Source organism: Podarcis tiliguerta (assembly GCF_965153285.1).
Source record: "Podarcis tiliguerta genome assembly, chromosome: 2".
NCBI classification, from domain to species: Eukaryota; Metazoa; Chordata; class Lepidosauria; order Squamata; family Lacertidae; genus Podarcis; species Podarcis tiliguerta.
The window spans coordinates 86,798,399-86,825,697 of record NC_139535.1 but is presented as its reverse complement, the minus strand read 5'-3'; the positions used below and the strand labels follow the sequence as shown (position 1 = coordinate 86,825,697).

General features: G+C 44.7%; 1 protein-coding gene across 1 annotated transcript in view; it reads left to right on the top strand.

Moving 5' to 3' along the window:
• Window positions 1–342: 342 nt before the first annotated feature.
• MGAT5B (alpha-1,6-mannosylglycoprotein 6-beta-N-acetylglucosaminyltransferase B) overlaps window positions 343–27,299 on the top strand; it is a 168,989-nt gene continuing 142,032 nt past the window's right edge. Inside the window, exons 1-2 of the mRNA XM_083428470.1 lie at window positions 343–1,142; window positions 16,641–16,753. Of these exons, the coding sequence (XP_083284596.1) occupies window positions 1,075–1,142; window positions 16,641–16,753 (181 nt within the window). The 5' untranslated portion in view covers window positions 343–1,074. The remainder of the gene's footprint in view (window positions 1,143–16,640; window positions 16,754–27,299) is intronic.

The window sequence follows — 27,299 nt, the reverse complement described above, 5'->3', positions numbered from 1 at the left end:
TGGGTTTCCCCAACCACTCTGGGCAGCTTACAGCATGTCTAAGAACACAAAACATCAAGTATTAAAAACCTCCCCAATACAGGGCTGCCTTCAGATGTCTTCTAAAAGTTGTGTAATTCTTTATCTCCCTGACATCTGAAAGGAGGGCGTTCCACAGGGAGGGCGCCACTACCAGAAGGCAAAAGCCCGTATCTGGTGTTAAGTGGCTGAATAGGAAACAGGCACGGCTGTAAGGCTGTTGTGCAATACCCACCTTTCAGGTATGCTCTTCACAGTTCATAAAAGCCCAATGCCACAGGGCTATCCCTGCCATTGCCACTAGATGGCATCCAATTCACGACGAAGCCTCTTCCGAATCCTGGCTCCTAGCAGCGCATCCTTCCCAGAAGGAAACAACACAACCTATTCGCAAGACTCAAAACGGAATGTTTTGGATGGCCAGGATGCTACAAGGCAGCCGCCGAGCTGGGATGGAGCTGGTCCCTTTAACCACTGCATCTCCATCCGTGGCTGGGAGTCGCCTCTTGAATAGGAAACCAGCGCAGGAAATGGCATCTACCTGGGAGTGCTGAAGCTTGGAGAAAGAAAGGAGCGAGCGTTTGCTGTAGGATTTTTTTGGGCTAAGGTGAAACCTGGGCGAAAACTGGCTGTGATGAAGGATCCTGTGAACAGAAGAGTCTCTGGGTCCAGGTGTCTCCCACCTGGTCAGCAACAGTGGATTTAATACTTGGAGAAGGGAGGGCTGCTGCTTTTGCTTACAACAACCTGCATTCAAAATGTGACTAAAACATTGTAGGAATCAACACCATCCAGGTTCTCTTTTCTGGGTTCACACCTATTTCTTCTGAAGCAGACGGCAACAGAGGCAGAGCACCTGGGAGGGAACCGAAGATTGGATTCCCTTTAATATACCTGGATTTATTATTAGGGCAATTCTGTATTCCTTTTCTATACACATCCTTAAAACAAAACAAAAAAATGCCTCCAGCCACGGGCTCTTTATAATAACAGTGATTGGACTTGTTACATGTCTGCTTTCCTTCCTTCCTTCCTTTTTTTTTTAAAGTTTGAACAATGATTACAGTGAATTCAGATGGGAAAATAATGGTCAGAAGATGTCTCGTCACCTTGAGGCCTTTTAGGTAAAGTTCTCCTATACATACCTTCCTGCTGGGATGCTGGGGGCGGGAGGGGGTGATTACCACTTAAAGACTGCATGCTGACAACCTCCCCTCCTTTCTAAGGGGAGAGGCCATTTGAGTTGCATGCCTGCAATAAGAAGCAAGTTTGCTTTTGAACTCACCTGAATGCAAATAGGAAGATGCCAGTCCTGTTTGGCAGAGTGTTTGCTAGCTCATTCATGATGCTGGGATTTGTTGAGGGTTGTTTTCTCAGAGTGAAACTGATCCTTATTGATATTTGTAGATATTGCAGGGGATCAGTACAATATTAAACTTTATCATGGTATCCTTAGGTATAGGTTGGTGTGAATTGATGGCTGCCGGCTATGAGATTATTCTGGGTCTATAACATATATTTCCTCTTAAGCCTCCCAGTGGATTGAATGAATTTCAGCTACTCACTGCTGTGTCCATGTAAAGTTTGCTTTTTTAGGGATTGTGTTTCAGTTGATCCTCATGGGGCCATTATCATCCCTTGTCTTTGTTTTGGGGCTCCTTTCTCATTCATGCTCAGACTTCCTGCTATCTTCTTTTGAAATGATGTAAGAAGATTTGAAGCTTATTCACTGATTGTTTTCCAGTAGCACTTTTCTTTTCTTGGTTGCGTAAGGGTCTATAAATTAAAAATACACATACTGAAAGAGCATGACGAACGAAAAGAAAATCAGAAGCAAGTGAAACTGATTGAACTTGCTCTAGGTGGACTTTAAAGCAAGTTCTTTCTTTCTAAGTTTAGGATGCTGGGTTTTGTTATTCAGATGTGAGAAAGTCTGATGAGCTTCAAAGGGGGAGGGAAACTTAAATTAGCTGTTTGGTCCATCCCCTCCAGGGCTGGACCCCTGCACTTAGCAGTAGTGGTACTGTCAGAGCAAGACTTTCTAAGAAATACATATCATTATAAGAACAGCTATTTGACTTAGAACCATTGGCACTTGAGTTTGCTTTCCTCCCCTCTTCTCTCCCTGTTTCCCTTTCCTTGTGTGTTGTGTCTTTTATAATGTAAGCTTGCAGGCAGGGGCTGTCTTGTTCTAATTGATGGTATGTAAACCACTCTGGGAGCCTCTTTGGCTAAAGAGTGGGGTATGAATGCTCTAAATACATGAAGTCAGTCAGTCCAGGGCCCCATTCAAAAGAGTGAGCAGGAGGGCTCCCAAATGCAGCAGGACTGGCTTATAATGCTCCATAGTGCACTTTGCCATCTAAAGAACGCTGCTCTCCCCTGCCCCCCCCCCATATTAAGTCCAGGGTCTAAAATCACTTAACTGCACTGCTGCCCAGCAGAAGTATGTGAACCTTTTACAGCCTTTCTCAACCTTGGGTCCCCAGGTGTTGTTGAACTATAACTCCCATCACCTCTGACCATTGGTTCTGCTAGCTAGGGGTGGTGGGCATTGTAGTACAGCAACATCTGGGCACCCGAAGTTGAGAATGGATGCTCTAGAATGATCTCAATAAGAGCAAGACTGTTATATAAAAGAGGCATGGATTATGGAATATAATGTTACGATATAGTAGGTGTAGTGAACCTTTGGTTCTCCAGGTGTTTCTGGACTACATGGGACTAGGCTAGTACTGTTGTGGTGAAGCCTGAGGTGAGATATGACTCTGCTGTTCACTCAGATGAACCTAATAAGAAAACTACTGCTTATCTTACCTGGCAAACAGCTGTCAAGTAAATAGCTCAGGTAGATGGAAATGGAAAGCGGTCAACAAATATTCCAAAGCTGTCTGTTGGTTTTGCAATACCTTAGTCTCCCTTGCTGACAATAAGCAGGTGTGTGGGTTTAAGAAGTAGGAAGAGATAGTAAATGTATGTGCAGAGTGAAGGGACTGAAGCCATTGGCAACCCATCCAAAATAAAAACTCCCAACAGCCTGTTCTTATCAGAGTTTTTTGGGTTGTGTTTTTTTAAGACCCTCTGGGTTTAGTGGGATGGCAGGAGAACCATTTTCAGGATTTCCATTTTTAAAATTTATCATAGCAATCCCATGCACTTGCTTTGAAGACTGGTGGTATGGCAATTTTCCTGATCTAAAATTTTCCCTTAAAGTTGCTCACCAGGGGAAAACATACTGTTATGGGATTTCAGCCTAAGAATATTGTAAATTATTCTTCATAAAACTACCTCAGCATTCAGTCTAGTACAACAGGTTTTTTGTCAGGGCACCCAGGATTCCACCCCCCTCCCTAGAGAAGCTTGCCTAGCACCAACTTTGTTATAATTTTGGCATTAGTCAGAGACCATTTAATATATATTTGCTTAAAAAACACACACTTATGTCATCTTTCAAGACTAAGCCTACCCAGGGCAGTTCACAAAGGACAGTTAGTTTCATGACCATTATGCTTCCAAATAATGTACAGAACAGTCCACTTGCAATACTTTCCATTCTGTTCCCCAATGAGCTTTCTTTTACTCTTGTGATCTCTTCTGCACTGCCTATTCATCAGAATTGTTCCCAGCCATGGGTGAGGAACCTGTGGTTGACCAGATGTCATTGGACTTCAACTCCCATCAGCCCCAACCAGCATAGCTAATGGTCAGGGATGATGAAAACTCTAGTTCAGCAACAACCAAAAGGCCACAGGTTAGCCACCTCGCCTTATACCTTCTCTAGCCCCTCCTCCCTCCTCCTTGGATGATCTGATGTCTCCCGTCTGTCAAACACTGTTGTAGCAATGGAATGTTTTTGGCACCTGAACAGCTCTCCCTCTGAGATGTGTTTCAGATTGTCTTGACTTTCTGTTCTCCTAAACCTTTCACACCTGCATGATGGCCAGTAATGCAGCAGACTGTGGAGCAGGATCAAGTCATGATGGAAGGGCTCCTTCTCCTCATTTCTCTGATCACAACGCTGGTAGTTGGTAGCTACTGTCAGCTGGCATTTCATGTGCTCGGGTATTTCAGCAAAATAATGCAAGTTTTATCTGTTCTCCAGAATTTTATGGTCTTTCTTTAATTGCCACATCTGGTGTTTTCATCTTGTAGTGTTCTCTCTCTATGTATTTATTGCTTTTGTTCTGGGCCGGCCCTACCATTAGGCCGAGTGAGGTGACCACCTTAGGCAGCAGATGCTGTAGGGCATGGACCAACAGCAATAGGCTGGGATCTTTGTGTGCTGTGTGATCTCCTTTGCACCCACTAAACTAGCCTGCTGCCCTTAGGTTTGGTGGAGGACGCTGTCCAATTTTCTGGTGCTGAAATGAGATTCAGGCTGCTCAGCTTCTGAACATGCCATAGAAGGGGCAATCTCTTTCCCTTTGCCTCAGGCGGCAAATGTCTTGGACTGGCAGTGCTTTTCTTATCATTGCATGCCAACCTGGCATACACAGGCAGCATAGAAATCTTCAACATAACTAAGTTATAAGTGCTATGTATTTTATTGATTCACATGGGGTGTACCAATAGGTATGTTGCTGTATCATAAAAAAATACATTACATTGGCACTGCAGTAATGTCATTTAGGAATTTCACAGTGCATTTCTATACATGTCTACCCAGAAGTCCCACTGAGCTGGTGTAGGATTGCATCCTTAGGCTGCTTTTGTCCTGCCTCCCACCCAAAACCAACCACAGGTGCCATTACTTGCAAGTAAAGAAGCAAACTTTTATTGTAGCAGTCTAGCAGTACGGACTTGGCAGTTAGGTTAGAGCAGAATCTAGACCAGATGCTCCTGCAAGGCAAAGGAAAGCAAAGGCCAAAGTTCAGGAGTCTGAGATTAGTAGCAAGAGGTCCAAGACTGAACAAGAGCTGCAACGTTGCTCCAATGATTCTCCCTTTTAAGCAGAGGCAGAGAATGCTCAGATACTCACATCCCTGTGGGAATTCCTGTCTTGCAGGTGGGCACTCCGCTTAGGGGGCTGAAACTTCTCTTTACTATTGATGTGCAGCCTCTCCCGAGGAGGCAGTGCTAGACCCTCTGCCAGAGCAGGTCACACCCCTGAGCCTTTCTCCTCCTCCATTTGCACGGAAGGGGCAGTCTCTGGGGCTTCTGCCTCATCAGCCCCACCCCAGCCCATACTGAGTCCTCATCCTCAAGTGCCTCAACTCCTGTTATGAATAGGAGTACTTAGAGGAAACCATGACTGCTGCATGCAGGGCTTAAGTTGAGCCAGTACTTGTCTGGAACATGGGAAACAATAACAGATACATAGTGATTTCCCCTCACTTCACAGAGAAGCCGCTGTTGACTCTTGCTCCTTTTGAATTGTGGGGAAGAACTTCAATTTCAGAAGGTCTTAATTGTCAACACTCACCTCCGTAGTGATTATTGACTAGGTACACAGTCACAAAGGTTTAAAGCACTTATTCCCTTTACAGAAGGACAAGAATGAGAGGCTTATGTAAAGAGGAGTGTGGGCCAGAACCACTGGTCCTGTTAGCTAGGGATGATGGGAGTTGTAGTCCCAAAACAGTGGGCCAAGTTTGGCCACCACTGATCTAGTCCAACCCCAAACAATGCAGGAATATGCAGCTGTCCTATACAGGGATCAAACCTGCAACCTTGGTGTTATCAGCACCATGTTCTAACCAACTGAGCTATCCAGCCTTATCTATCTATCATTACAGTTGTATTAGACAAGGAGCTCCCCATTTTATCCCCTCAAGAATCCACTGAGGTAGGTTAGACTGAGGGACAATGATTGGTTTCATGACTGAGTGGAGATTTGAACCCTGGTCTCCTAGGTCCTAGTCCAACACGCTAACCACTACACCCCTTGTCAGAGTGCTGCCTTGTGGAGTGTATGCTTGGTGGCAAAGCCAGATTTGTTACTGTGTGTAACATCCCTAAAGTAATTCAAATGTGTAACATGTGAATGTGACAGACATGTATATCATGCCGGTGCGCTTATCCCAGTGGGCTGTGATTGGTTGCTGCTCTCCCTGTCAAAGAAACTCTCATGGTGAGCTCATGTGGGAGAGGTCCACCCAGGCCATCTCTTCCTGAATTGTGTGTTTTACTGTTCTTAAAAAATGTGCCAGCCTTGATCTTATTAAGGTCCACGGCAAAGCTGACTGGCCTAATGCAAGATGAGCTCTCAAATGGGGTTGCGTGCAAAACTAGAAGCTGGATGGACGGATACGTCTCTCAGTAGCAATTCACTGGCTGTGCCAGTTGTGTCATGGGCTATACACAGCCATCAGGGAGAGCTGTCACCTTCTCTCATGTTGAATGACGGTTGGCTTAATAGAACAGCAGAACCCGACTTATTGTGCTGTGATGAAGGATGGCACAGGGAGGGGCTGGCTGGAGTAGACTACTTTTTCTGACTAGCTTTAGGGTCTTTTTTTAAAAAAGCTGAGAAGTTTCAAACTAATTTCAGGGCCAATTTTCTTCCTTTTCTTTCTTTCATGCCGAAGTGTATAGTTTTGTAAGCAGAAGAGATGAAGCTCAGTGGGAGAGCATCTGCTTCGCATGCAGAAGTTTCCAGGCTCAATCCACAGCAGCTCCAGTTAGGGCTGGGAGAGAGCCCTGTCTGAAACCCTGCAGGGCTATTGCCAGTCATTGTTGTTAATCCTGAGCTAGCTAGGCCAAGCCACCTTACTCTGTATATGGCAGCTTCCTATACTGATAAAGACAAATGTATTTATGGTGTACGAAGGGCAATGGGAATGCATTCAGCCTCCCCACCCCACCCTCCAGATCAGGCATAGGCAAACTCGGCCCTCCAGATGTTTTGGGACTACAACTCCCATAATCCCTTACCACTGGTCCTGTCAGCTGGGGATGATGGGAGTTGTAGTCCCAAAACATCTGGAGGGCCGAGCTTGCCTATGCCTGCTGCAGATGTTGAGAATCCAACACACACAATAGCAGGCACCTCTGTTGTCCTGATTATTCCCATCTTTTAAAAAACAAGCCCAATGTGGTCATAGAAGCTTGTGCATATAAGACTGTAATAGAGAAACTCACCTTGGACTGCACTATGGACTGAAGCATGCGGTCCAGAGACATAACCAAACAAAAGAAGGTGAGATGTTGATGTAGGAAAGAAATGAATGTAGAAAGACTAGCCTTCTGCTTGAAATTGGCATGCATGCAACTGATGTAAATATATTCTAGGTGCCACAAGTGTATGGTAAAACTGCTGTAACCTAGAGTTGTATTCAAAGAGTCTACTATAAAGCTGCATTGCTGAAAAAGGCAGCAGGACACACCACCAAGCAGCCTCTGTGGGAGTGAGAGTGAAAGGTTTCCCCTGGGGCTTCTGTGTATGATGAGAATACACATCCATCTCTCCCCCCGCCCCTTTGGCCTTGTCTGCTGCCATGGGATGCTCATGGGATCCCTTCCTGCAAGAGTACTGCACCATGTTTGCTTTCTAGGCTATTTCTACCACTAGTACATAAAGTAGTATATATATATATATATATATATATATATATATATATATATATATATAACCTTCAGTTAAGTGCACCACAGCCAAATTTATTGGTACAATGTGATCTTCCTTTATTTATAAATAAAGGGTGCATACTGTACACTAGGGTTGTGGGTGGTGCTGTGGGTTAAACCACAGAGCCTAGGACTTATTGATCAGAAGGTTGGTGGTTCGATTCCCAACGATGGGGTGAGCTCCCGTTGCTCGGTCCCTGCTCCTGCCAACCTAGCAGTTTGAAAGCACGTCAAAGTGCAAGTAGATAAATAGGTACCGCTCCGGCGGGAAGGTAAATGGAGTTTCCGTGCGCTGCTCTGGTTTGCCAGAAGTGGCTTAGTCATGCTGGCCACATGACCCAGAAGTTGTATGCCGGCTCCCTTGGCCAATAAAGTGAGATGAGCGCTGCAACCCCAGAGTCGGTCATGGCTGGACCTAATGGTCAGGGGTCCCTTTACCTTACTATACACTATTACTAAGGAAGATGGATGTGATCATGTTTAACCTGGGGAGATGGGTATTTCCCATTGATCGTAGCTGCAAATCATCCTTGTGCAATGTGACAATTTGTTGAATTGCTCTATTCTTAATAAAATGAAAAAGTAGAGAGAAATTGGTCACGTTGAAGGACACGTTGAACATTCCTAATTTGACTGCAGATTAATGCTGGGTCTTAACGGTTATGCCACTGGACTCTAGCAACTGCTCACCTATTAGCAAAAAACCTTGGAAAAGAAAGACCCCCCCTTTTAACTAAGCGATAATTGTGATATTATGTTATGTGGCAGCCACAGACTTGGAAACCCTTTCCCACATAAGAAGAGCCCTCCAGGATCAAGCCAGAGGACCATTTTGTCCAGCACCCTGTTCTCCTAGTGGCCAGCCAAATGCCGTGAGAGATCCACAAGCAGGACCTGCACTCAGCAGCAGTTTGTGGTTCGAGGACCCGACCCCCGCCCCGTGGAAATGAACACACAAGGACACGTGATATATGGTTTATGGGCATGAAAAGGCCACAACTTTATTGGTTACAGCAGTGAAAAAGGTATTGGCTTAGGCATTGGATGTCCACCACAGGGGTTGAATCACCAGGGGGGCGGAGCCTGTTGATGATAATACAACTATAGGCTCTCCCCTGACGTCACCAGGGGTCGTGCCATGGCCTCCCGCCAAGCAGGCATCGGACGGAATACACGACCCCCAGATTCCTTTAACGGAATACCCAAAATTGAAGGCTTAGGCCGATGGCCACACCTAGCCTTCCCACACACCATAACGCAATAATCCAATGCCTAACCGCCACCCGAGCCAAAGGCTCGCCGCCAATACCCTCACAGCTGCAACCAATCCCTGACGCTACTGATGATGCTGTCAAGCCACAGGTCATTCCGCAGGTCTGAGAGATGAACCCCGTCATCTCTATCCATGTTGCCAATCCGAATACGATCATGCACAATAACTTGGCCATTCCGACAGCGCACCCAACGGGACACGGCCCGGTTCAAAGTCTTTCTGATTTTCTCCACGGCCATACAACACTTCGCCCCTCGCCACACAATTCTCTTCAGGAGGGAGGACCAAAACACGGTAGTCCCAGGACACAAGACAGCAATCTCGCCCAAATCAGTTCTTATACTCCATGACAAGTCCGCCGTACTCCTGGTAACGAGGTCATTCTCGCCTAGCTGGACAATAAGGATGTCGGGGGGGCCGGACAAGGCCACTTTCTCCCGCAACATAGGCATAAGCTCCTGCCAAAGCATGCCCCATTTCATGAACCAGAAACAGCGGACTCCCGGATGTAGGCCAAGATTAACAGTGAGGCCGGAACTGCACGCCCTTGCACGGGCCCAATGGACGATACTGTGGCCGCAAATCCACACGATCTTTTTGGCAGCAGCTGAGGATGAAAAGAAGAAAGCGACAGGTAAGTGGGGGGGTTAATGTAATGTAATCTAGCGGATATAGGCTTTATATGCATCAGATTTCCACCGGCCCATCTCATTAATCCTATCCACCGGCAAGCCCAAATGAGCGGCTGTTGTTGCAGCGCCGATCCGAAAGGAGTGCGCTGCGTAGTCTTGGGCAGGTAACCCACAGGAATCAATGGCTCTGCGGAGCACCCTCGTGAATTGATGCCTTAGAAGCGGGGAATCGTCTAGGTGGACCAGAAGAGGACCTGGGCCGGGAGGCCGGAGGTAGAGAAATCGTCTGGTGTCCTTTACCGGACATGGACCCGACTCCGCAGAAGCTACCAGCTTCACAAACACCCCCCTGCCGGCCTGATCTGTTTTTGACTGGCGTATCCTGAGTGTCATGGACGCCTCTGATAGGTGCACATCGTCCAATAAGAGGCCGCGCGTTGAGCCGTTTGCGCCAGCCTCGGCTACAACCTCGCCCACCCGTAGGGCGCCGAAAAACGCAATCGAATAGGCGGCGGAAAACATGCAGGCCTCATACTTGGACCAGCAGATGGATTTTACTTTGTGCGGATTTTGGACAATAGCGCATAAGAGATCGGCTTACGGCCCCCAGCCCGTGAAGGTTGAAGCCTACTCCAGCCCTCGATAGCCCTGCGGACTAAGAAGTCATTGCACGGGTCAGAGGAGAATGTAGCTTTGGAGAAGAAACTAATGGCAGCTACATGAATCTTTAAGGTTTTGGGAGCTCGGCCCAGGTCGTCTAGGTGAGAAAGATATCTTAAGACGTCGTCGGAGGACGGTGGCACGCTAGGAGCAAGCCCCGATGACCCGGACCTGAAACCCAGGAAATCGCACCAGGCCTTCTTATAAGACCTGAGGGTGGATGGTGAGACGGACGCTAATACTCCCTGTATCACTTTGCGTCTCCAACGTTCCACAGGTGCTCCGGAAAGGGTTCGGGCAACAGTTGCGCTCCAGGTGCCAGCGACCGGAAGCGAGACATCTGAAAGCGAGACAAGGCATCCGCAATGTTATTATTGATTCCTGGTACAAATTTGGCAGAAAAGATTATATTATACTCAAGGCACCGGAGGACGAACGACCGCAGAAGGGCCGCTACCCTTGAAGATCGAGAAGACTGCCTTTCCAAAATCTTTACCACCGCCTGGTTGTCGGTTTTGAAGCACACCCGACGGTTTTGGAATTCCTGCGTCCAGATGTGCACCGCGACCACTATCGGAAAAAACTCGAGAAAAGTCAGGTCTCGCGTGATAGCCTCACCCTGCCATCCTGCTGGCCACCGCTGAGCACACCATCACCCCCTAAAGTACACACCTAAACCTAGCGACCCTGCCGCATCTGATTGGACCTGAAAATCTGAAGTTAAGTTAAGAATATCCTGCCATAGCGAGACTCCACTATAATTATCTAAGAAGGTCCCCCAAACCTCCAGGTCTTCCTTGACCGATTTCGGGAGTCTAACCCTGTGGTGCGGATGATTGAGGCCTACTGACAGCCTGGCCAAGCGGGTGCAGAAGGGGCGTCCCGGGGAGATCACCCTGCAAGCGAGGTTAAAATGACCTAATAGGGACTGGATCTGCCGAAGGGTAATCTTTTTAGCAGAAGGGTGGGCCGGATTATTTCCCTAAGGCTGTCAATTTTTGCCCTACGTAAGCGGGAGGATTGAGCTAACTCGATGCCCAGATACGTGATGCAAGTAGTGGGTCCCTCTGTTTTCTCCGCTGCGAAAGGAACACCCAAGTCCTGCGCCAAGGCCGCAAAGGCCTCCAGCAGTGAGGCGCATTCCCCGGAGCCGGACCTCCCCATGAAGAGAAAGTCATCCAAATAGTGCGTAACCCCAATGGAATTTGTTTTAAATCTTAAGGCCCAATCCAAAAAGGTGCTAAATGTTTCGAAAGCCGAACAGGCTACAGAGCAGCCCATTGGCATGGCCTTATCCACATAATATTTACCTTGAAATATGCACCGGCAAAAGGCGGAAAGCCGATTCAATATCACACTTCGCCAAAAGCGCCCCTTGACCAAAACTCCTGATCAATTTAACCACGTGATCGAAGGTGGCATACTTCACCGAGCATAACTCTGGTGGAATGGCGTCATTTACTAAGCCGCCCTTCGGATAGGATAAATTGTGAATGAGCCGAAATTACCCGGGATTCTTCTTCGGCACGATGCCCAAGGGCGATATATGCAGGTTTGGGAAGGGTTTTTGTTGTTGTTGCTGCTGTTGTTTTTGTTTGTTTTGTTTTTTGTGTGGTTGTGTGTGTGTGTGTGTGTGTGTTTTGATACTGTAAATGTCAGGTTTCAGTTTCACTCTAGCTAGAAATAACTGCTACATATGCAACATGTTCTAGAAGATTGCCAAAGGTGAGCTCTTAGCCAAAGCGTTATCCACTTCAGTGAAGTGTTATTTCTCACAAAACTAGCAATTTGTTTACTAACTATACATGTTCCCTAATATGGTTAACGGACTGAAATTATGCGATTCCGACTCTTGGGCTTAAAGGCTTACTAGATTCTAGGACGGAGGACAAAATCATTATTGTACTTCTTTGCAATTTTGCCCACAGCTGCCCTGCTCATTGGGAGAACAGGAATGGATCTGGAACACTTCAAAGCTCCCATGTGTCTTCCTGTTTGGGCTGTCATTTTGTTAAAGCTGTGGTCTTGCTCTTGTAGTTGATCTGGGAGAAAAGGCAGGCTCCCCAGGAAAAAATAATTCCTGTATGAGGTGTTATGGAATGATACATTTGGTTGCCTAATAATCTCAAAAGGGGGGTGGGTCTGGGAAGGGGTGCCTCTGTCTGGAGACCAAGCAGGGGCTAAGTGGCGGCCCTGTTGGGTTCATCCCATAGTGTATGCCATAGTGTGACTCCAGAGGCAGAGCTAGCTGCTCTGGCACCCAGAGTGGCACACATGGTGGGGTGGGGCTAGCTACCCATGGGGCGGGGCGAGCGTCCTTTCCCTTACTGACTTCTGATTGGTAGAGTCCTTCGCGGTTAAGGAGCCAACTACTAGGATTCTAAAACCCTCTGAGAAACCCTTCCAAAGATAGGATGCTGCACTTCCGTCCGGATGGATGGACAAGTGGTTGAGGAGAGGAGAAAGCTGAATTTGAGAAAATGCTAGACCCAGAAGGACTTTATCGATGGTTCCCTGCTGCGGGGGTTCGTCTGGAACTAGAGTGGTGAAAGCCCCGACCTCCCCGAAAGAGCCGCTTCCCTTTGTAACACACTGTGGCTGGGTGAGCCCCTGCACATCTCTCACACTCGTGCGGGTACTTACAAGACTGCCATTGGCATTGCCCTTTATTGAATTACCCGCACACCTTACGTTTAAATCCTTCTAAGGTCCAGCTTTCCAGTGCGATACACCTCTGATGGCTTCTTCTCGCCATAAAGGGCGTAAGCCATTCTGACTCGTCATCACCGGCTGATGAGGTGCCTGATTCTGGAAGCTAGACCCTGGGCTGCTTATTCTGCAAAGAAGAACTGGAAGCCACCGGGTTATTGATACGGGCCGGCAGCCTCCACGCAGGCGCCCCGATGCGGTTCTGAAAGTCAGTCGTCACCGAGCAAGGCCGAGACCTAGTTTGCCCAGCCGCCGTTCCTGACTGAGGGCTTGGGCCTGCACCTGGGTTGCTTAAAGGCTGGCCACTGGTTTGCGAAACAAGGAAGTAAGAAACACAAGGCAAATAGAACTAAAGAATAGCTAAGAGAAAGCGCTGCTCATAGTCAGCCATGAATGATCTGAAGGCATTGAGGAAATGCGAAATGGGTTTGGGTTCATTATTATGACGGTCGCCAGCTGCAGTGTGTGCTGGTGCTGCACCCGTGCGCTTCCTCTTGGGCACCATGAGCTGCTCTGTGCACTAGTAAAATGCGCCTACTATTTATTTTGTCACCAATTACTTTATTTTATTTTAAATTTAATTTTCATTTATTTATTTATTTATTTAATATTATTAATTATTATTATTATTATATTTATAATTTTTTATTATTATTATTATATTTATAATTATTTATTATTATTATTATATTTATAATTATTTATTATTATTATTATATTTATAATTATTTATTATTATTATTATTATTTATTTTTCAAATTTATTCTATTTATTATTTTATTTTATTATTGTTGTTGTTTTTAATTAGTATTAATATCACCAATCAATTAATAACTTGACTGTAAATAAATGTTAGTAAACAATTATTGGGCATCAATAAAGTTCAGAGCACAGTTGATGAATTAACTATTAATCAATAGTATCTCAATTAATAGCCAATGGATTTATAGCTATGAGTAGGAATTACTATTATCAATTGCTCCGCGTAAATGCTGACAAAATGAACAATAACCAGCAACCTTGGCATTATGCTCCAACCAGTTGAGCTATCCAAGCTCTTAAGTTGCCCCTTTTAAATGATAGGCAAATCTAGGTGCAAAGCAATGCCAAGTAATCAAACAGAATTGAAAATGACTGCTTACAAGGAGATGCTCAGAAGCTGCAGCCAAAATAAGAGAAAAGGAAATCAATAAGATTCCACACCAGCGGCCCTGCTGGAGAAACTTTATCAAACAAAGGAAACTTTGCCAAACAAAGAAAAGTAAATCTTTGCCCACAAGGTCGGCTCAAGACCAGTTGAGGGAAATAAGGGTGATTAAACAGACAAAAGACTGTAATTGGTCAAACTGCTGGTTAGTTAAACTGACAATGCAACTAGAGCTGCTGAATTTTTTTATTTTTTTTTATGGTTTATGGTTATTATTATATTTATAATTTTTTATTATCGGCGAGACGGAGTGGAAAGAGGCTGAGGAGAGGGCTGGCGCTGCAATTTGAACTTGGCTGACCACACCCCCCAGCGGCACCCGATTGGGTGCCGGTTGGTGGGAGGAGCGCCAGCCAGGGAACAGAAAGGCAGGGGGCTGAGCCCCCTGCTGTGGGCGGTGCTCAGGCTCCCGTCCACAACCACTCCCCTCTCTTTCAGGGAGGAGAGTCTTTCCCCACTTGTGAGTCCCAACAACTGGTATTCAGAGGCACACTCCCTTGCAACAGTGGTGGAAGAACATAGCCATGGCTAGCCTTATTCTCCATGAATTTGCCTAATCTTCATATAAAGCCACCCAGATTGGTGGCCATCATTGCTGCTATGTGCACTTAAAGTTATTCATTATGATGATTTATTTATTAAATTTCTATGCACCCTTTATCCCATATAAGAACACAAAAATGCATAACATAGCAAAACACAATATTAATGCAGTGTGCTCACCTTTTCCTTACTTCTTATTATATGTGCCATTTTTCCTTACTGTCTCAGTGACAAGTGAATGGTACTGATTAGCTTGGGCTACACTAACATTTATGTTAAATGCGGATGTGACACTAAGCGACAGTGGTGGCCTTAGGAATTTCTCACCAAAGTGTGTGTGTGTGGGGGGGCAAATTGGTGGCCTTTTGCTCTTGTTCCCTTTGCAAGCAGAAACATCCAAAGCCACTCTCTGGTTTTGCGCTGTTAAGAATAAGAAGGCTTCCCTTTGTGGTGCATCTTGAAACAGGGGTTTCTTGGGACAATTATACGGCTTAGGAAAATGGGGTAGGATGGAAATCAAATAATGTGCAAGTGGTTATTTTGCTTGAGGAAAACCAGAGTGAACGTAATTATCTGATCATCATATTGCCCCATTGAAGTTCTTGTAACTTACTTATTCTGATCCTGTCGGGTACCGCAGGCGCTGCAGTTTCATCCTCTGAAATGCATTTGCAGTCTTGAAGTTTTTCATCTTCTAATGAGATTCTTCTAAACCAGGCAACTCATTTGACTGTTTCCCCTCCTTTCAGTTCTTTCTTTCTTTTTTTCTTTCCTTCTCCCCCTGCTTCTCCAGTGGTCTAAATTAGTAATTAAATGCAGTGTTTAACCATCACTCCTTGCTCGATTATAATTATGAAGATTCAAATGCCTAAACAAGTCTGGCATAATGATGAGTATGTGTGTGTGTGTGTATTTAATCAATGGGAAGAATCTGGAGAAAAGACTGAAGACAAAGCAGGGCCCATCCTGACAATTAAATACCCCCCCCCCATTAGACGCACACCAGGTACCACTTCATTATATTATGTTTTGGGGAGAAGAGAGATTGTTGTTGAAGTGGCTGAACAGCATACACCAGTCTGATTTGGTGGTCTGCCATTGTGAATTGTAGCATTCCAATAGTCTCTGACTCTTAAGCTACCTAGGACAGCACACACCCAGGCTTCAGAGCAATCTTTGTTGGGGTTAAAAGAGAACAGGAGTGAGCAACATGGGCCCCTATGGTTGGCAGCTAGTACAAAGTCTCTAGATTGGCCAGATCTGGTATAAATGTCATATAGTTACACACCTAACTCCTGGAGGTCCAAGACAAAGTTTTTTTGAGAAGTTTTTTTAAAATTATTAAAAAGAATCATTGTTGGTTAAAGTTAGGCTGCACAATATTTTACATTTTATTAGTAAGTAGGCAGTGGGTGAAATGATTAAATACACTTCAGAAATGACAGGGAGCTGTGCAAAAAGCGTTACTCTGACATTTGTGCAGGAGAACATCCCAGTGGATTTATGCCCTGTGGTGAGTGTTCCGATACATGCAGCTTTCATTCTTGTTAAGTACAATTAATCTGTTTAGCAGAGAGAAGTACTGTGTCCTCTTCCAGCTAACACAATGTTTACTCCTGCCCCGCAGCTTATTCAATCCAACAAGTATGAGAAAAAAAGTGGTGAAGTTTTGATGGCTGGGTTTGTCATTTCTTACTTAGGGGAGCAACGAAGTCACTTAGTAAGTGCCTACGCTTGATTGAGGATCAGATTGTGACAAAGCATCATCTTCCTCGTGGCAAAGAACCCTTAACTCCACACACTTGTGCTAGTAGAAAAAAACCTTCTTCCCAGTTGTGTGTTTCCAAGGCCAGACCCAAATCTGGCGCCTGGAGGAGCCACTACCCACCTCCTGGAAGCAATGCTAGATTTCAGAGGGATGGAAGTGATCCTTAAAGCTCTTTCAAAGTAGTGGGAATTTGTAGGGAATTTCTTCTGCATATTGTTTAGCTTTATACCTGATGATGCCTCCTCTTTTGTCTCCCTTTATAGGATATTTGTGGTTGGGATTGGATTTTTCACTCTCTGCTTCTTAATGACATCACTGGGAGGTCAGTTTTCAGCCAAAAGACTGGGGGACTCGCCATTCACCATCAGGACCGAAGGTAACTCCATATCACTCATTTGACTATGTTTGTCAGATCAGCAACCTGAAAAATAGCTTTTGCCTTTAAGTCGCATGGCTGATGAAGTAGGAAAGGCTGTTGCAGCCAGATGTGGGGAATCTTAGTCCTGGGGGCCATTTGCATTGTGCCCCTCTAGACCTCTTTGTCTGGCCTCTGGAACAGTCCCCAAGCCTCCTCCCCAGGCCACACAAGTTGCATGCAGCCCCCAGAAAGTTGCCTATGAGAGAATGTGGCCTTGGAATGGAAAATGTTCCCTTCCCTTGCACCAAATGGTGAACGAAAAGAAAGGGAGCCCCTACACCCTTACTGACAGGCATAAGAAATGGTGCTAGTTGCAAGGATAGGCTGGGTCAGGTTCAGAATGCTCATTGGTCAGCAACACCTTCCATGGCTGATGAGGTCAGCTGCACCCTATACATGTGCAAGTGTAACCCACTGACGTCTAGTGCTTTAATGATTCTGCACATGCTCAGTTAGCGAGCCAAAGCGGAGAGCGGCCACCATGATGGGCAGTTGCCTCAGTGCAGTTGGGATCATGCCCACTGTCTCCTCTCTGTAAGGTCCTGAACCCTGAAGAGCAGGGTTGCCAGTTTCAGTTTCTCAAGTGCCGATGCTCTTGAGGAGACTGAGGTGAAGGAGAAGAGGCCATTTCCCCTCTCTGGCCAGCAGGCTTCAGAAGACGTTTTGTGGTGATGCAGTCCCAACGAGGAAGCTTCGGGAAGGCAATGTGTTGTTTTATTGTGTTGCGACTTTATGTAAACTGTATCATTTCTGTACAACACACAGAGAGAGTGAGTTGTTCAATGCTTGAGAGTTTTTTTTTGTTTATCTCAGTATAAGTCTTTTGCAGTGTGTCCCTCTGGAGACCCTGTACAAGGTATTTTGATGATAGTAAAAATGTTGAAAAAGAGTTGCACAAGGATAAATGGCATCCTGCTTCAGAGGAGGTATGCTGGAGTTGAGAGAAGCAGGAGTGGATATGGGTAAAGTCTGGTTTGCAAATGGGCATCCAAGGCAACAAGCTAAGGTCCAAAACCAACAGAAAGCTTAAGCAGGCTTGCTGGCAGGTTTGGTGTTATCTGCTTAGTTCTCCTTCCCCAGCTGAGATAGTGGTCATAGCTTTAAGAGTGGCTGGGGAAACACAGCCAGATGGGTGGGGTATAAATCTATTATTATTATTATTATTATTATTATTATTATTATTATTAGCCTTGATGTGTGTGTTTTCTGATAGAGCCCTTGCATTCCTGAAAGTTCCAGGGGCCACCTCTTCAGCCCATGCTGGTGATTTTCTGTATGGTTTGTTTTATGTGCGCTGCTTAGAATAGCAAATGATATAGCAGTGTATAAGTGTCTTAAATGAATGAATGAATGAATAAAAGTCCCTGCTGGCTTCTGTGGGTCCCTTCACAGGGGAGTAGGGTGCTACCTTCTGAGGCTTCCTCTCCTGACTGCTTCCACACCCAGCTCTCCACATCCTTGGGGTCCTCTGATCTCCCTTCCAAAAATAGTGGGTCTGATTCATGTACCGCAACTCCTGGCCAGTCAGCAGCCACATACACCACACAGTGTGGAAGGGGCCCTTCCTCTTCCTCCCTCCCATCTCACCTCACCTGTCACAATATCATCATTTTCTGCATGCAGCAAGGAGTTTAGGCAAAAATGATTGTCTGTGTTTTTAATCTGGCATCCCTAAATTTAACTGGTTGAAGCAACACTAAAATGGGAAAGAATTATTGGGTTGTCATTGACGGCCTAGGAAGGTAATCATGAATGAAATCATGGGCCTTGACTCCTGGTCTCTTCTGGAGTATGCTAGCCATGCAAGTTTGCCACAGCACACACTTTTTGCTTTGATATAAAATGCCACTGTTTCTCCCTTCACATAAGATTTTTATGGTTTTTCCTCCTTTTTTGCAGTCCTTATTTGATCTGTCCACACAATAGCCCCGTGAGATGGATGGGTGGTGAGCAGAGGCTGAGAAAAAAGCAAATTGCTTTTCTATGACATTTAACTTTGTACGGTTTCATTGCCTGTAATCACTCTTGCATCCCTTTGTTTCACCTTGGGGAAACAGAGAGGGGCAGTTTTGTGTCTGCTGCTGATCTCTGTGGTCTGAGTTGAGTCCTCTGTCATTGGCTCCGAACATCTCACACCAGATGATTGAAGGAGTAGCACATTCTCATTTTTCTACGGGGCAAATGGTCACCTGCTTTTGTCTAGTAAGATCAACAGGCTATAGAAGGACCGTATGATGTTGAAACTAATAATAATAATAATAAATTTTATTTATATCCCGCCCTCCCCAGCCGAAGCCGGGCTCAGAGCGGCTAACAACAATTAAATAATCAAACAATCTTTTAACAGTTTTCAGTGTTTCTTGCATGACTATCTGTGTCACCAAAGTGTGGCACTCCCAAGGGTATGTGCAAAAGTAGAAAGTCTTTCCAGATCCATTGCTATTGCTTAGAGGGATCTTGTCCCAGTTTGTAGGAACATGAGGACTATGTGCACAGACATCAGACCATCCTGAACAGTCTCACAGCCTAGGCCCCTTGTACCTATGGGACCACCTCTCCTGGTATGCCCTGCGGAGGACCTTAAGGTCCATAAATAGCAACACCCTAGAGGTCCCAGGCCCTAAGGAAGTTAGATTAGCCTCAACCAGAGCCAGGGCATTTTCAACACTGGCTCCAGCCTGGTAGAACGCTCTGTCTCATGAGACCAGGGCTCTGCAGGATCTGATTTCTTTCTGCAGGGCCTGTAAGACAGAGTTGTTCCACCTGGCCTTTGGCTTGGAATCAACTTGATCCCCTCCCCCTCTTTCCTTTTTCCTTTCTCCTTCTGTGATGGAACTCCTATTTGGGGACTTCCCTGGCTTTTTTGTGGCCCACGTAGGACCAGTCTGAATAGTTGCCCTTGGTGAAGATTTGACCTTTTCATCCTCAAAAAGTTTTTGATTTGAGTTTCTATTGAAATGAGGCTGCATTTTAATGTTGTATTTTAATCTTGGTTTTAAGTTGTATCTTAATAAATTGTTTTATATTGGGTGTTAGCCGCCCTGAGCCCGGTCTTGGCTGGGGAGGGCGGGGTATAAATAAAATTTATCATTTATTATTATTATTATTATTATTATTATTATTATTATTATTATCCTCATTGTGCATTCCTTCAATTTGTGTGCATGTCATCTGAATCTCCCTTTAGTTCAAGGAAGTGGGAACCTCAGGGTCAGGGGTCAAATGCTGCCCTCCAGGTCACTATTTCTGGCCCTTGGAACTCTCCCCAGGCCACATCCCCACCAGCCGTGCTCTGTAACACCTTTGTACTTTCGCTTGGCTGGAATGTATTTTTGAACTGTGATAGCACCTCTGGCTTATATGGATAGCGGATAGAGAAATGCACTTACTTAACAGATTTCTATACCACCTGAATCTTCCAAGGATCTCAAGGTGGTGTACATGGTTCTTCTCCTCCCCATTTCACCCCCACCACAACCCTGTGAGGTAGGTTAGGCTAAGAGATGGTGAGAGGCCCAAGGTCAGCCAGTGAACTTCATGGCTGAGTGGGGATTCGAACCCTGGCCTCCCACGTCCTAATCCAGGCATAGGCAAACTCTGGCCTTCCAGATGTTTTGAGACTACAATTCCCATCATCCCTGACCACTGGCCCTGTTAGCTAAGGATTATGAGAATTTTAGTCCTAAACATCTGGAGGGCCAGAGTTTGCCCATACCTGTCCTAGTCCAGCATTATGTCACACTGGCTAATCCAGAAACCTCTTTGTGTGCCTGGAATGTTGCCTTCTGCACAAAGGTAAGAGTCTCTACCCACCAGCATGTGGCCCCTGGAGGGCAATGTGGCCCTCAGGCCGAAAAAAAAGATTCCCATCCACCTTGTAGCCTTTAGTTAAAACATTATGACAGGGCACTCAGCATTTGCTCATCCCCCCAAGCAGCCGCCAATGAATTGGAGCAGTGATGTAAGAAATGCTGGGTGTGATAACATCCTGTCACACATCACCTTTAATTAAAACATTTCTGTCCTGCCTTTCCATCCTGATTAGCCTTCAAGACAGTTTACGACTCCCAATTTAAACAGCACAAAAACGCAGGCTAAATCCAGTTTAAAATAGGCCTAAGATTCAATGTATGCAGAAGATCAATTAAAAATATTCAGCAGGTCCATATTGTTTACTGCTGGGAGAACAAGGACAGCTTGGGGCAAAAAATTCCAGACCAATGTGACTGAAGAGGGAGTTCTATGATCAGAGCATGGCTGCAGAAAAGGCTTTGTTCCCAGTAACCAAAGGCTGGGCTGGGAGGGAGCTGCCTGGGGCAGAACCTCAGGTAATGCTCTCAGCAGATAAGAACATAAGAAGTGTCCAGCTGGATCAGGCCAATGACCCATCCTGTTTTCACAGTGGCCAACCAGATGCCTATGGGAAGCCTAAAAGCAGGGCAACAGCTTTCCCCCCACTTGTGACCCCCCCCCCCGAAACTGGTATCCAAAGGCATATTGCCTCTGATAGTCAAGGCAGAGAACATGGCCATTGTGGCCAGGAATCACTGATAGCCTTACCATAGGCAGGTTTGCATGGGAGAAGGGAATCCTTTTAAACATTTTAAAATCATATAGACAGTATCATGAGACACAAAGCGGCAGCTGCCATGCATTTAATAATAACACATAGTCTGGACTTCAGTGAATTGGGCAAGCTGACCGACAGCTCCCAATGCCTGCCTTTTTGGTAGTGGGTAGTAAAAGAAGAGGGGTGGAATTATCTCTAAATTCAAATCCAAAATGTTATCAAGTCAGAGGAGGAGCAGAGCAAGAGCACTCTGGCTGCTGAAGGGAGCAGCTGTCTAGCAGTACTCCTAACCCCAAATGCAGAGTACAATTGACTGCTCCCATTTGGAAGCAGATGAGTCTCTCTGATATGCAACTTTGATTCTGGGGGAGATACAAAATAGATGTGGAGTGACAATTTGGCTATTTGTGTCTCTGCGGCACAAGACACATAATGGGTTGTTGAAGGATCAAATTGTGCAGTGTATGTGTGTGTGTCGGTGTGTCGTAGCTTCTTTCTCTTTAACAACCGTGCAATATTGAGAGAGGACAGGAAAGGAATAATTTAAAGTTCCATTTAACTTCAAAAGAGCAAGAGTGAGACTGCTGCTTGGAAGCACATCTTTGTGTGTGTGTAAAGAGCATTTGCAAAGGTAAAATTGCCTGGAAGCAATATGAAGGCTGTTTTAAAATAGGTCATGGTGGAAGTTCTGTATAACATGCAATTGGGATCTGAGAGAATAGTGCTGTCCATGGTTGCCATTTTTGTAAGTGGTGCTATTAAGTAGGAGGCTTCTTCTGTGTGGATTAATAAACACAAATGACATTGCTCCATTGCTTTGCCATCCATTTTTAAGTATCAGCCCTTCTGATATTTGTATTCTTGGTCAACTATGTGTTGCATCTGAATAATAACATTTTTCAAGTCAGCCACAACAACAACAATTACAACAACTGATTTATTATTTATCTTCTAAACTGTTGCGTTCGCAGAGTAAAGGAAGGATTGAACTCTGATTAATAAGAATACACAGAGACTTGAACCAGCAAGACTCTGGGAAGGGTGCGTATAATCGTGTCTCTCTGTGCTTGTCCAATCTCTGCAGCCCCCTGGGCCAGGCCGTTTTTATTCACAAAAAAACTTTTTACAGAGTGTTCGTAAGAACCAATCAGATTTCCTCTGAGCATTTAAACAAACCTCAAGTGGGGACAAAGTTAAACTATAAATGCTAGTTATCCATGCATACTTTTGGGGTAAATGAATGAATACTACAAAGGAGCGAATACAGCAACCCCGGAGGTCATAAACAATCAGTACACATGATCAGAAGGATGGCCAGGAGGACAGTAACCATTATCCCCTTAATGTGAGATCTGTTTCCTGGCCCTAAGATTAACATCTTAAGATTAATATATAAGAAACTACTTCAAAGGAGCTTGCCTACTATCTTTATGGCCCAGGATGCCTGCCTGGCGAAGCAACTGCTGTGTACTGCTGTGTACATGACGTGAGGAGAGAGAAATGGGCAGTAGAGTCAAAAGGGCATGAAAAGGGCACGAATGTAGAATCTTATGGGATTTAATCAGAAATTATCGTCAATATATCAAACCCAGTCAACACAATGCTTTCATCGTGAACACGATGGCTTGATGTATATTTTATAATTCCTCATGGTAATCCCATCTGACCCCTACATAAACCACCACCTCAAGGCAATTTACACATAACATAATTTTTAAAAGCTAAAAACACAATAGCATCAATACATATCAAACAAGACCAAAATCCTAACAAATGGACACTTGTGACAAAGACCCATTTATCCAGTTGGGGAAGCCTGTTAAAACAAAAATGTCTTCAACAGTTCAAAGTGCAGCTAGTGGGTGCCTGTTATAACTCGACAGGAATGCTGTTCCACAGAATGGGGGGGGGGGGGATAAAAAGCCCTGCTCTGAGTTGCCATGGAGTGGGTTTCTGAGATCTTTGGAACTTGCAGGAGAATTAAGTTACTTTTGATAGTCAAAACACAGGCATGCTACATTTATTGCAAGTACACCCAGCCCTCGTGTTGGTGAGCCAGATGGAATAACCTTGCTGGAAAGTCAATATTATGAAAGTGTTTTTCCTGGTCTCCTTCCTCTTTCTTATATTGATGACAGTACATATCTTCCGAGGGTAATTTGCCACCATTAGTTGGATGGGGGTGGAAAATGATTCTCATGAAGTGAAACTTGCAGCTTCTCGTGGTTTTGTACATTTCCTATACTTCTGCATTCTTCTCTTGTTTTGCTTTGGAGAGTTTGAAAACATATCTAGCCAGCGACAATGCAAGGATGAAACCACTCAATAACTTCCTGGGGGTGTTTGACCCCCTTATTTGTGACTGTGTGTTGATAAACCTTTGGTTTAAGTTGAAGATTACTTCGGTTTCATTGGCTGCAGTGGGAAGTCGGGAGGGGGAGACGCCTGCCTGCTTGCAGTGATTTGATGGCACAGATGCAACGAAATATATATATATAATATAAACTTATCCCCCCCCCAACTAGCTCAGAGACTTTCCCTTGCTCCCACTCCCACAAATCACACTATTACCACCTCAGCATAGCTTTACTGAAATTGTGCTAGGGACTCTTTCTTTCCCTTCTCCTCAATAATTCTTGAAACCCAACTTTTTAATCATAGCTGGTGTGTCTTTAAATCCCAAACTAAAGCCACACTGCTCTTGTGGAATCTAATAAAAATGGAAAGCCTCTCCCAATGCCCCTTTTACAGACTTGGGGAAAGAACACACACACTCTTTCTCATGCAGAGTCCCATTCTGGGGTCTGAGAAATGGAGGCCATGTTCTTATAAACACAGTTGTTCTGGTTTAGCCAACACTTTATTTCACTTCTCTTCTCACAGATCAGCACTGAAATGGTGCTCTTTTGGCACTTCTTCTTGTTCAGAGGACCAGATTGTTCTGAGGGAATAACTTCATTACTGCATTCCTTTACCACAATTTTCTTCTTTTATATATGTTCCTGGTCCCACATTGGGCAAAAAATTTCTGCATTGCAGGGGGGTCACCTTCATGGTCCCTTCCAACTCTCCAACTCTATGATTCTTATGATCCTTAGGTGTTTACTCTGAAAAATCCAAAAGAAAAACCAAAACACTGTTGGCCTTTTCCCTTTGCCAGCCTACATCTCAGGAGGTACAAATGAATAAAGCCTTTCCAAGTCTGTTCTCTAGGAGTTCTTGTACCTCCCTCAAAGATAAATCCTGCCCTGTTGTTCATTAAAAAAATAAAGCCAAGCAGAGCATATCGGCTGGGCAGGGAATTGATAGGTTGGTTCCCAAAATTCCTTTGTTGGTTTGCAAAATGCTTAGTTGACTTCAAAAGAGATTATCGTGTAATGCTGCCTCTTTGATACTTGGCTTAGCTTTCTCCCTGTTGGAGGAGAATACAAAGCTGGTTCTGTTTCTCCCCACCATCTCCCTAATCATTGTGAATGCCATTAAATCTGCTACTGCAGGATTAGGACTTACTTGGCTGGATTTTGCCCAGCAAAAGCAGCTTGAACAATGGTTTTCATCTGTTGTCTTTACTGTCCACTTTTCATTGAAGCTTGGGTGTCTCCTTAAAGGTAGGCATATATTTCACACTGGCCAACAATCCCTGTTCCCAAATAGGAGGCTTTTTTTATTATGTCCAGGACTGAGCTACCATCAAGCTGTCCAGTGTCAAATTGTAATTCCCCCGTTGCTGTGTTGGCTTTGCAGTTTTCATCACAACTGGGCCCTAGCTATGGGTGAAAAATATGAATAATGATCCCTGTGGAACAGCTTCATATCTAAACATGCCTGCTTCCATATATAACAACCAAAACAATGTATTCTCTCTCTTCAGTCCTGATCTTAATGCAAGGTGATCAGCTTCCATATCCGATACATATGATAAAAATGTGCAGAGTCTGTATTTGCACATAACACTAAACCATGGTTTGTTCAACAAATTATTAGTTGTTTCACAGAGAAGCAAAAGCCCTGGTTTATTTCTCCCAAGCCTGTTTAGTTTTCTAGCTGCTCTTGAGTTTTCTCTTTCTGGCTTCACATCATGGTTTGTGGGCAGAAAACAAATCATGGTTAGCCTGTAGACTGGGTTCAGATGTTCAAACACATGCCAATTTTCCAAACCATGGCTTAGTGTTAGGTGTGACTTGACACAGCCATTCCTCATAGGTCAACACAGAAATCGGAACACAGAACACAGAAATGCATGCCCATTAAGGGCACCGTGTAAAGGATCATCCTCCTTGGAAGGTGTGGAACTCTTACCAGGAGGTCCGACTGCTTCATCATTTTCAAACCAATGCAGCTGAAACAGCATCTCTTCTCCTGGAAACTTCTGATTTGGCTTATCATAATTTCTCAGCTTGGGAACTGAGCTAATGGGTTGATGTGTAGGCTTTTCTGGAAAGATGGCTGAGGGGATCAGCTTCACCACTGAGAAACCATTGCTGCATGTATTTCATGGTGTCCCTTAGTTCTTACTACAGGCTTCGTGATCCTATCCAAACAGAGAGCGTGTCTGTTACGATGTGGTGGACAAATGCAAATAATAATATTTGGAGGTGAGTTTCAGTGGTCCTTGCACTCAAGTAAATGTGTGAAAGAGTGTAACCTCTTCCCTTCCCATCCCTTTTCCTTTCAGTGCCTCAACTTTTTAGATTGTACACTAGAGGAAAGGGACTGTGTTATTTTTTATTGATTTGTAAACTGCCTTTGGGAGCTTTTCTGGTAGGGTAGAAATGCTTTGAATTCAATAAAATAGCCTTGTTCCCCACATTAGCCTTTCCATTTTGTGGAGTCAGTCTGAATAGCTTCCAATTTTGCTGCCTTTAAGGGGAAAAAAGAGCAGACATTCTGGTTTTTCTGCTCAGCTATATCTAGCGGAGTTGTTATAAATCCCTAATGACTGTTTTATCTGAACACCTACGGACTTAAACGGGCCAGTCAGTCATCAAATCACAAAGCAAGATGTTTAAATGCTGCTGTGAAATGTTCATAATGTTGTGGTGCCTTTCAGAATTGCACATGGATACAAAATGTGGCCACACCATGGGAGACTAAATGCTGAGTGCTTTCAGAAAGTCAGGGCTTGGTGCTGATTTCTACTGTGCTGCTGGGAAACTGACAGAATTCCTCTGCTCACTTCTATTGCTATTGTTATTATCAACGATATTAAACAAAGGTCTCTGCCAGATCAGAGTCTCCTGCAAATGACCTAAGTTTCTTTCCTTCCTTTATTCTTTTTTAAAATGATGCCTTTCATTTAGAATTCATCACTAATCCATCAAAGAATGATGGATTGTTAAAAGGTCACACAACGTAGGCACAATAGTAGAAGCAGATTCAGGTTTCATTACGTTGCCAGTGAGCCTCCAGAGCTGCATTTGGAGGAAAATAAATTGGTATGCAATGACTTAAGGAATATACAGAAATAATTTCCAGTTGCCACAATGCTTGTTTGCAAATTGCAGCAAAGGTACCAACTGCAGGTGGTAACTTGGGGTTCTCCAGAAATCACCCACTATCTGTTGATGCCTGAGATGGAAAATGCAAATGGGGACGCTTCCTCAGTAAAAATATAGTAACTGATAACCTAATACCCTTTTATTTGAAAGCCCCCTCTCCCCCACTTTGCTTACTTCTAGGGTTGTTTGAAATTTTGCTCTGTAGCTTTTCTAGCCAACTCACCTCTTTCCTTCTGTTCCAGAGTAATTTCTGGTTCTGGACTCCTTCTCTGTCCACAAGTGTGCCTTCCATTCCAATCACCATTTTTTCTCTTACCTCTAAAAAGCATTATTTGACAACCCACATCTAGGGTAAGAGCTTATCCACACTTCCACTTGTCTGACTGCTTTCTTCTGGAGAAAACTGCTCTTTAGAGCTCAACTGGAGCAAATGGCA